Here is an 11,079-nt window from a genome sequence, read left to right as displayed (position 1 = left end):
AAAAAAAAAAAAAAAAAAAAAAGGAGAGAGAGAGGAAGAGAAGGAAAGAGAGAGAGCACACTTCGGAAGGCCAAGGTGGACAGATCACATGAGGTCAGGAGTTCAAGATCATCCTGGCCAACAGGGCAAAACCCTGTCGTTACTAAAAATACAAAAATTAGCCAGGTGTGGTGGTGTGCCCCTGTAATCCAAGCTACTTGGGAGGCTGAGGCAGGAGAATCACTTGAACCCAGGAGGCGGAGGTTGCAGTGAGCCGAGATCGTGTCACTGCACCCCAGCTTGTGACACAGAGTGAGACTCTGTCTCAAAAAAAGAAAAAGAAAACAAGAAAAGAAAGAAAGAAGAAAGAAAAATTTAATGAAGACAGTGATGATTTTCATTAGTGAAGACTGGCTTGGAAAGTTAACTGATCTTTCCTAAAGTCAGATAAGAAGTTTTCATCTTGAAGAAAGTAAGAGTCATTTCTGTTGCCAATGGCATGGACTGGGAGACAGTGGCAGACAGGTACGTGTTAACGCCCATGTCTGCCTGCCCTATTGAAATCACACCTAACCAGGGACTCAGCATACTTAGAGAGGAGATCTTTTCCAGCCCAAAAGAGTACCTTCCACCTTGACAACTGAGGCCAGACAATACGAAGTTTTTGTTGCTAAATAACCTATATCAAAGAGAATCCACTGATAAGGGCAGTAATTAAAATCTGAGTTAAAGGTATGCTATGCATAACCATTTTTATATCCTCAAGGAGACGACAAACCCTGCAAATATTTAATGTATATCAATTGCAGGTTTTTTTACATGGGTGAGCTCTTGGTGGTAGTAACAGGAACAAAAGGTATTTGTTTTGACCAATGGGTGTTAGCTGATGTCACTTTTTTATAAATGAAAACAGAACTGCAGATCATAGTTTCTACTGGTTCTGAGCTTGATGTTTACCACTCTACCCTGCCACCATTTACCTATATACTTACAGTTGAAGGCAAAACTAAATTGAGGCAGATGGTAAATGGTGATGTCCTTTTTTGCATCCTTCAAAGCGGAAAATCTGTTAAACAATTAGAGTTAAAAAGCAAAGAAGAGTAATTTAACCTCTACCATCAAGAAGCCATAGGGCCACTCTCATGAGATTAGAAGACGTTTGTTTTTATTAGACTCCAGCATCCAGACCACAAGTTGAGCAACTTTAAAAAACACTGGGAGATTCTTTTTCTTTTTCAGGGGGACAGTCTCACTCTGTCACCCAGGCTAGAGTGCAGTGGTGAGATCTCGGCTCACAGCAACCTCTGCCTCCCAGGTTCAAGCAATTCTCCTGACTCAGCCTCCCGAGTACTGGGACTACAGGCGCATGCTACCACGCCAGGCTAATTTTTTATATTTTTAATAGAGATGGGGTTTCACCATGTTAGCCAAGATGGTCTCAGTCCCCTGACCTCGTGATCCGCCCACCATGGCCTCCCAAAATGCTGGGATTACAGACATGAGCCACTGTGCCTGGCTGGGAGATTCTTTTCTTGTAACAAGAATTTAATCACACATAGATTTTAAAGGTCTCTTATTACTGAGTTCTCCTCAAATCAGTTTTAATATCTAATTAGCCATGGATCTTTCATCATTTTCTCTAATCCTTTCTCATGACATTTGGAAACCATGTTACTGTAACAAAAAGAAAAACCACTTACTCCTCAGAGAGATTATTTTCAAGGAGTTGAAAAAGACAGTAGTATACATATGTCAAACCAGGGAAAGCAAGCATTCCTCAGAGAGATACCTGCTGGGCTTATGTGATTTCAAAGAAAACCAATCATTGATTTATTTATGAGAACCTATGGCTTTTCCCTTTTCTGGGGTTAAACATTATTTGACACAATGCAAGGTGAGGACTTTGTAAAGGGAAGAAGAATGTTCTTAAAAAATGACCTCTTTTGCAGGGAATGTGGATGTCCTGATTAATCAGTGAGAGAATTTTTAAGTTGGTATTTTGAGTTTTAGATTTAGTTACAATTTCATCTCATACTCACTTTCCTTATTAAGCACTACTTCTCTCTCTAGAGAAAAAGCTAAGAAGAATCAAAGGCTTAAATCAGGAAGTGACTTCTAAGGACATGCTTCGAACCCTGGCCCAAGCCAAGAAGGAATGCTGGGATCGGTTCCTCCAGGAGAAGTTAGCCTCAGAGTTCTTTGTGGATGGACTTGATTCTGATGAAAGGTAATAGATTCCCAGGCTAGTTCCAGCTGAAATCATACTTTATGTAGTTGCTCTATTTGTTTTTAGCCCAGCATTTTTAAGAACAGACTTTTTTGCCAAATGGCAAATGTTGCAGCTACATGTTAGTCACAGACTGAATAGAGTTAAGGATAAACCATTGTGTTCATTTTTAAGTATTCGATGCACTTGAGAAAGTAGTAATCAATCAATCTCTCTTATTTTCTTGAATTCTTTTTCATGAGGTTTGGAAACCATGTTACTGTAACAAAAGAAAAAACCATTTACTCCTCAGATTATTTTCTGGAACTATCTCTTTATCTCTTCTTACCTCTGAATTTCCACCACCTTACAGATTTTTTGTTTGTTTTTTGTTTTTTTTTGAGACGGAATCTCACTCTGTTGCCCAGGCTGGACTGCAGTGGCACGATCTCGGCTGACTGTAATCTTTGCCTTCTTGGATCCAGGGATTTTTGTGCGTCAGCCTCCCGAGTAGCTGGGACTACAGGAGTGCGCCACCACATCCAGCTACTTTTTGTATTTTTAGTAGACATGGGATTTTACCATGTTGGCCAGGTTGGTCTCGAACTTCTGACCTCAGGTGATCTGCCCACCTTGGCCTCCCAGAGTGCTGGGATTTCAGGCATGGGCAATCGTGCCCAGCCTGGCTTACCGAATTGTCAAATTGTAGCCACTCAATGAATTTATGTAGACTAAATGAATGAATTTATGAAGCATCCACTGTGTGATAGCACTGTGCTTGGCATCAGGGAGGGAATGGTATGAGGAAGTTTTAGAACCATTTGGTTTTGTCCTCCGAACTACTTGCAGGCAGTTGACAAATATATATGAAGAGATACCTAACAATACCAGGCAGCAATAAGAGAAGGCCAGTTGAGAAGTGACAGAACATGCTTTGGGAATTGAAAGACCACTAAGCTCCCTCCTGGCTTTGGTGTTTTGCCATAGAGGGAGGCAGGACTTGAACAGTATCTGCAGGTGGTTTAGATGCAGAAGGACAGAGACAGCTTGCTGGCACAGTGAACAGGAATGGGGCTTGACACTCAGGAAATTGGCTCTGCCACTTACTGGTTGTATGTTCTTGGGTAAGTAACCTGTGTGTGCCTCAGTTCCTGATCTGTGAAATGGGAGCAATCAGCTCTTACCTCATAAGTTGTTATGAAGGTTTAATGAGTTACAATTTGTAAAGGGAATAATGCCTAGCACATGGTAAGCACTACAGAAGTGTTGGCTGTTACTAACATTATTCTTCCTAACAGAATTTTAGAGTTTTATAAGAAATTATTCAAAATAAAAATCAATGGGGGAGTAAAAAATTGAATGTTAACAAAAGGTCTTAGGGAAATGTGATTTAACTTGAGTTTGTAATGTATGGAGATTGGTAGACTGGTGTTGAGAGTCCCATCATGACAGAGGAAGTAATGCTGCAGAAATCAGGACAGTATGTGAATAAAACTTCATAGGCACATTTACTTACAAATTTGCAAAATACTTTCACTTACATTATTTCAAATGCTGAATCAATCAGCATGCCTATAGATGCTTCAGAAATCATCGTAGCATCTAATGTCAGGCCAACTACCCTCTGAGGGTTCAGGAAATCATATCCATTTTGCTCTTTTCTATCTTTAAAGGTCCAACCTAATTAAGTCTTAAATTGCTCCAAACATAGGAGATTTGAAGATGCAGACTCCTGACCCACTGATAATTTGGTATTTACTTATATTCTCTCTCCCCCTGAATAATTCCCTCCTCTCAGCTCTGAGAAGAAAAGACAAAACTTCTCCTGTGTCATTCTCAAGTAGAAATCCTCTTTCTCTGAAATCAGATCAGCATGTTCCTGTGGATTTATCAATATGTAAAATAATGTGGTTTTTCCCTTCTCTATGAAAATAATTTGAACAATTCCATGAAAAGCATGGTAAATGAAGATTAAATGCTGTGTCACACCTGATTTCCCTGAGCTGTGAGCACTAGAGTCAATCAGCTGCTCTCATTGCCCTCTCACATTTGGATCTTTTCCCCAGAGCCTACATCTGTGGGAATGTTTCTATCATTGTTCAGAACAAACACCAGGAAACACTAGCTGTGCATTTGTTTTCAAACTTCAAAATCTATCTTTTAAGCAGAGGCCATTTTGCAACGGGGTTGTATAGGTCTACACGTATGTGAGGGCCAGGTACGTGACCCTCCTTGTGGTGTGCTTTTGGCAGGGGAAAAATGGGCTAAGAAATCTAACTGTCCAAAACATAATTTCCCTATACACCCAGAGATGTCTAAAATCTGCTGTTATGGTATTCTTTCTTAAGACTTTGTGCTATTGAGGAACATAGAATAAGGTTGACATTATTTCTACTCACTTATATTTTACTGTGACTAATAGCTTTAGGGTACAGGGTCCTGTAAGGAAGGCAGGTAGGGGACCTTGAGCTTGACAATTATGTCTCCCCTCTTCCTACAGATCCAGACAAAAAGAGAGGCCTCTGGCATAGTACTCATTCCCTTGTGGGGGATATTTGCTGCTCAGATGATTTTATCTTAGGGACTTGCTATAGGATGAAATAAACAAAATAGGCCGGGCGCGGTGGCTCAAGCCTGTAATCCCAGCACTTTGGGAGGCCGAGGCGGGTGGATCACGAGGTCAAGAGATCGAGACCATCCTGGTCAACATGTTGAAACCCCGTCTCTACTAAACCACAAAAAAATTAGCTGGGCATGGTGGTGCGTGCCTGTAATCCCAGCTACTCAGGAGGCTGTGGCAGGAGAATTGCCTGAACCCAGGAGGCGGAGGTTGCGGTGAGCCGAGATCGCGCCATTGCACTCCAGCCTGGGTAACATGAGTGAAACTCCGTCTCAAAAAAAATAAATAAATAAATAAAATAAACAAAATAAACGCACAAAAAAGTGGTATAATGGAGTCCCAGATTGCCTCAGCTATAAGAGGCAAAAGATGCTCAGATTTTTGCCTCAGTAATAATTTGGTATTTATTTATTTATGCAACAGAATCTTGCTTTGTCACCCAGGCTGCAGTGCAATGGTGTGATCTCAGCTTCCTGCAACCTCCACCTCCTGTGTTCAAGCAATTTTCCTGCGCAGCCTCCTGAGTAGCTGGGATTACAGGCGCGCACCACTATGCCCAGCTAATTTTTATATCTTTTTAGTAGAGTAGGTCAGGTTGGTCTCAAACTCCTGACCTCAGGTGATCTGCCTGCCTCGGCCTCCCAAAGTGCTGGAATTACAGGCATGAGCCACTGTGCCCGGCCATAATTTGGTATTTATCTGAGTGTTTCTTTTCCTTGACAATTTCTCTCCTCTCCTGTTTTGAGTGAAAAAAGACCTATCTTTAGGTCTTTAGGACTGAGGCATAAACTCTTTAGCTGTTCTCATCAAGGCTTCAGAGGCTTTCCATTTTAAGGGGTGCTGCCCGTAGCCAAAGTGCCCAGTATGGGGTAAATTATGTGTAGAGCTGCCAGGATGCGCAGCTGCCGGAGGAGTATCCTTCTTCTCCCCAAGTCAGCAGTAAAAAAACCACTATAGGAAGAAATTGGTAGTTGGTGGGAAGGTAATGTTTGAGTACTGAGATAATCACTAAGTAATTAATCAGTGAGTTCTGACACTACCACCCTTTTCTTCTGCTCTTTCAGCACCTTGGAACATTTCAAGAGGTGGCTACAGCCAGATAAAGTAGCCATCAGCACAGAAGAGGTCCAGTATCTGATTCCTCCAGAGTCACAGGTTGAGAAGCCAGTGGCTGAGAACGAGCCAGCAGCTGCGGACAAGCCAGCAGCAGCAGAACAGTAAATTACACACACACACCGAGCAGCTGTCTCAGGTCCAGAGGGAGCAGCGTGAAGCTCGGCAGCAGAAACAGGGAGAAATCCACTGAGGGAAAAATACCCAAGTTTCCACTCCACAAAGAAAATAGCTGCAAGCCCCCGGGGATTTACTTGGGGCTGGCATGTGTGACTGTCTTGGATGAAGTGACTGACGCAGTGCGCGCTGGATCAAAATGCTGCCTTCCTCTGTGTCTCACAGCTTGGCTGAGCTCTGTCACTGCAGGTTAGAAGCTTGCTAAGGATTGAATGTGAAAGTTCTTGGAGAAACTGAGGCCCCTCATGTGTAGTGTGTAAGTTAGGTGAGCCATATTTTTTCTTACCTCTTCTGGACATTATTGCTTGTGTCCCAAGCATTCCTTGGTGAATTGTCAGGGGTGAGTGGGGCCAGGAAGAGTGAAGTCTGCTTCTTGAATCCAAACCCCATCTGGGGCTTCTCTAACAAATGTATAGTAAGTAAAGGGACTCCAGGGTGAGAGGCTGGGCTTCTTTCTCTCAGTTGTTCCTTATGGAGAAAACGAGCAAAAGAAGTGTGAAAATGTGGGTGTTTATGTCCGTATATATATATATATTTTTATTTCATGCATGGCTTCTCTTCCAACTTCCTCCTGCACTTAAAAAGGGCCAGGTTCTGGCCAGGTGCAGTGGCTCACACCTGTAATCCCAGCACTTTGGGATGCCAAGGCAGGCGGATCACAAGGTCAAGAGATTGGGACCATCCTGGCCAATGCGGTGAAACCTTGTCTCTACTAAAAAATACAAAAATTAGCTGGGCGTGGTGGCGTACACCTGTAGTCCTAGCTACTTGGGAGGCTAAGGCAGGAGAATTGCTTGAACCAAGGAGGCAGAGGTTGCAGTGAGCCAAGATTGCGCCACTGCACTCCAGCCTGGCGCCTGGTGACAGAGCAAGACTGTCTCAAAAAAAAAAAAAAAGGGCCAGGTTCCAAATTAGACTTGTAAATATGGTGTTAGTGTTTGACACTACCCCTGGGTAGTTCCAAACGTCTTCCTTGTGGCAGCTTTCCTGGCTGAGCCTGAGCTTCCGTCCATTTATTGTGTTCATGTTCAGTATGTGTTGTCCACGTAAAACTTTTCTCCATGGAATAGCAGTGTCTGTGGTGCTCTTAACACGACTTCCCCCAGAGGGATGCTCCCAGGAGCATCCGCAGGAGGTAAAAACACATGCATGTCAAGGCACGGGAGCTGGCCACCTTTGCCAGCCTCCTGTTACTAGCATGTGCCCTCTGACAGTCCAGACTTTGGTGTTCTGAGGGTAGGATTCTGAGGCCTTAGCTCCATGGACCTTCTTTCTGGGTAATAGTTTACAAATCCCTAATGATCAGTAGGGTGGCTATAAAAATCTGATCCAGAGAGGAGCTAAAAGAAAAAATAAATAAATCTTCTGAGAACATTTGCCTTTTTTTTTTTTTTTTTTTTTGGAGGCAGGGTCTCACTTTGTTGTCCAGGCTGGAGTGCAGTGGTGCAATCATATAGTTCACTGTAACCTCAAACTCCTGAGCTCAGGTGATCCTCCCTTCTCAGCCTCCTAAGTAGTTGGAATTACAGGTGCAAGCCACCACACCCCACTACTGTTTGCTCATTTCTAAATCAAGTATTTTCCTTGCCCAAAAGGACAGGAACCAACTAGGTGGTTCCATATACTTGCCTAGTGATATGAATATTTTAATTGTAATATTCAGATATACTTTCTTTTTTTTTTTGAGACAAAGGTCTCCTCACTCTGTCACCCAAGTTGGAGTGCAGTGACAATCATGGCTTACTATAGCCTCAACCTCCCAGGCTCAATCCTGCCTCAGCTTCTCCTGAGTAGGTACGACTATAGGCATGTGCCACCATGCCTGGTTAATTAAAAAAAATTTTTTTTTGTAGAGACAGGGCCCCATTATTTTGTCCAGGTTAGTCTCGAACCTCTGGGCACAAGCTGTCCTCCCACCATGGCCTCCCAAAGTGCTGGGATTGAAGGTTCAAGCCACCATGCCTGGCTCTTTGCTCTCTTTTCATTGACTAATGGGTTAACTTTTTTTTGAGACAGGGTCTCACTCTATTGAACAGGCTGGAGGGCAGTGGCATGGTCTCAGCTCACCACAGTCTTGGCCTCCTGGGCTCAAGTGATCCTACCTCAGGCTGCTGCGTATCTGGGAGACTACAGGTGCACACCACCAAGCCTGGCTAATTTTTTATATTTTTTATAGAGATGGGATTTCACCATGTTGCCCTGGCTGGGTTAATACCTTTATTAGTAGATTTAGTAGCTTTATTCCTACTGCTTTTTTTTTTTTTTAAACGGAGTTTCACACTGTCACCCAGGCTATAGTGCAATGGTGCGATCTCGGCTCACTGAAATCTCCGCCTCCTGGGTTCAGGCAATTATCCTCCTTCAGCCTCCCAAGTAGCTGGGACTACAGGTGTGTGCCACCATGCCCAGCTAATTTTTTTGCATTTTTAGTAGAGACAGGGTTTCACCACGTTGGCCAGGATGGTCTTGATATTCTGACCTCGTGATCCTCCCTCCTCGGCCTCCCAAAGTGCTGGGATTACAGGCGTGAGCCACTGCCCCCGGCCTCCTACTGCTTTTTATTGGAAGGATACATGTGACACAGAGAGTGGCTCTCTGTAGCCCCTGGGCACATAGGGGAAGCCAGAGTAATGTTGGTCATCTAGCCCTGGTCCAGGCTTGCAGGCTGCCATTTCCACCTGGAGTTCAGATGCCAGGCCTCACTCCTCTCCAGCGCCATCTGATGGCTTTCAGGATAGATTTTTTTTTTTTTTGTGAGACTTAGTTTTGTTCTTGTTACCCAGGCTGGAGTGCAATGGCATAATCTTGGCTCACTGCAACCTCTGCCTCCTGGGTTCAAGTGATTCTCCTGCCTCAGCCTCCCAAGTAGCTGGGATTACAGGTGCGCCACCACACCTGGCTAATTTTTTGTGTTTTTAGTAGAGACAGGGTTTCACCATGTTGGTCAGGCTGTCCTTAAACTCCTGGCCTCAGGTGATCCAGCTGCCTTGGCCTCCCAAAGTGCTGGGATTACAGGCGTGAACCACTGCACCTGGCCCAGGATAGATTTTTTAAAGAAAGAAAAACTAAAATTTTTCTTCTCCCTGCATGATAAACAAAAATTATTCTTCCTCAGAAAAAAAAAAAAAAAAAAAAAAAAAAAAAAGCAATGAGGTCCCAAAACACTCTCCCAAAGTGCAGATCATAGTAAGAGAATGTTTCTGTACCTGAAAATAGAGTTTCTGTCATTCAGGCAAGATTCTAGCTTTGCCTTTTCCCTACTTCCCATTTTCTTTTTCTTTTTCTTTTTTTAAGACAGGGTTTTACCATATTGGTCAGGCTGGTCTCGAAGTCCTGACCTCAGGTGATCCACACACCTCAGCCTCCCAAAGTGCTGGGATTACAGTCATGAGCCACCGTGCCTGTGCCCGGCCCTACTTCCCATTTTCTACCTCAGAAACAGAAACTGGAATATGAGCGGGTGGAGAATTGCTTTAGAGGAACTGAAATGGAGTTGTAAGACTGAGCAGTTTCTAGCCTATGTGTAAACCTGGGTAAGGTGTGAGAGGAGCTCTGCAATAGAGGCACCATTCCATGGAACCCAGTGAATTATAACTATAGTAATTATAGTTTCTTTTTTTTTTTTTTGGAGACGGAGTCTCACTCTGTAGCCCAGGCACTGGATTGCAGTGGTGTGATCTGGGCTCACTGCAACCTCTGCCTCCCGGGTTCAAATAATTCTCCTGCCTCCGCCTCCTGAATAGCTGGGACTATAGGCGCGTGCCACCACCCCCAGCTAATTTTTTGTGTTTTCAGTAGAGCTGGGGTTTCACCATGTTAGCCAGGATGGTCTCGATCTCCTGACTTGGTGCTCCACGTTCCTCAGCCTCCCAAAGTGCTGGGATTACAGGTGTGAGCCACTGCGCCCCATGTAACTGTAGTATCTTAATTGATTTAGAGGTGACAGCTTAAACAATGGCTCTAAAAGAAGGTGAAGCTCACTTTATCAAAACCATATTTGACCTTGGATTCCAAAGCTAACTTGTTAATACAGATTTATCTTATGCGAGTGAAGTGGCACTAAATTTGAAACCATAGGAAAAAAACAGTTTTGGCCCAAAATGCTGATCTGTTTCCTTTGACCCTGAAAACTCTAAGGAACTCCAGTTAGGGCTTCCTCAACTTGGTAAGATTTGTAAGTTGGTAGTCTTACTTATCACCCCTAGCTTTCTTCCTTCTTCCTCCTTAGTGAAACAGGCAGCAAGTTAGAGCAAATGGAGCAATATTTAGTGCTAAGTCTTAGAGCCAGCAGAGGGTAATCAACAGGTGCCAAGCTGTAATAACTTGGTACACCCAGAAAAGTCTGGGCTGGAGCCAGGCAGATAACCTAAGTGACTGCCACTGTTCTCTCCCGGCACATAACACGTGCTCATCACCCGGCACCAGCCAGGCGAGATCAGAGCTGGAGTGACACAGGCATGAATCCAGTGTCTGATCCAGAAATAGTCCCTGGCTGTAGGCGCAGCAAGTAAACAAACGTCCCGCCAGCTGTGGCTGAGATGCACCCTCCCAGGCAGACCTGCCCACCAGGACCATTCCTGGAAGACCACTCCCTGGCCCTGCTTTGGAAGGAGTCTTCCAAGGCTGAGAACAGCCCCAGCCACATGAAGCAAAAATTCTAAATTATCCCAACCAGCTTTGGCCCTACTTCAGTTATAAGACTCAAGATAAGCCAGGTGCGGTGGCTCACCACCTGTAATCCCAGCGCTTTGGGAGGCCAAGGCAGGCAGATTACCTGAGATCAGAAGTTCGAGAACAGTCTGACCAACATGGTGAAACCCCATCTCTACTAAAAATACAAAAAACAATAGCCAGGCATGGTGTCAGGCACCTGTAATCCCAGCTACTCGGGAGGCTGAGGCAGGAGAATCGGTTGAACCCGGGAGATGGAAGTTGTAGTGAGCCAAGACTGCACCACTGCACTCCAGCTTGAGTGCAAGAGCCA

At 44.2% G+C, this 11,079-nt stretch overlaps 1 protein-coding gene across 4 annotated transcripts in view; it reads left to right on the top strand.

Annotated features, from left to right (window-relative positions):
- Nucleotides 1-6,609, top strand: part of CCDC32 (coiled-coil domain containing 32) — a 12,137-nt gene extending 5,528 nt beyond the window's left edge. For 2 of the 4 annotated variants that reach the window (XM_017530962.2, XM_017530961.2), the window contains exons 3-4: nucleotides 2,050-2,206; nucleotides 5,870-6,609. In XM_017530962.2, the coding sequence (XP_017386451.1) occupies nucleotides 2,050-2,206; nucleotides 5,870-6,026 (314 nt within the window). In that variant the 3' untranslated portion in view covers nucleotides 6,027-6,609. Of the gene's footprint in view, nucleotides 1-2,031; nucleotides 2,207-5,869 lie in introns of all 4 variants that reach the window. The other 2 variants (XM_017530960.2, XM_017530959.2) reach the window with 1 other exon arrangement.
- The last annotated feature ends 4,470 nt before the right edge of the window (nucleotides 6,610-11,079 follow it).

The sequence above is a fragment of the Cebus imitator genome, unplaced genomic scaffold (genome assembly GCF_001604975.1).
Source record: "Cebus imitator isolate Cc_AM_T3 unplaced genomic scaffold, Cebus_imitator-1.0 Scaffold70, whole genome shotgun sequence".
In the NCBI taxonomy this organism is placed as follows: Eukaryota; Metazoa; Chordata; class Mammalia; order Primates; family Cebidae; genus Cebus; species Cebus imitator.
Note: the sequence above shows the minus strand (reverse complement) of the source record. Positions and strands in the feature narration are given on the sequence as shown.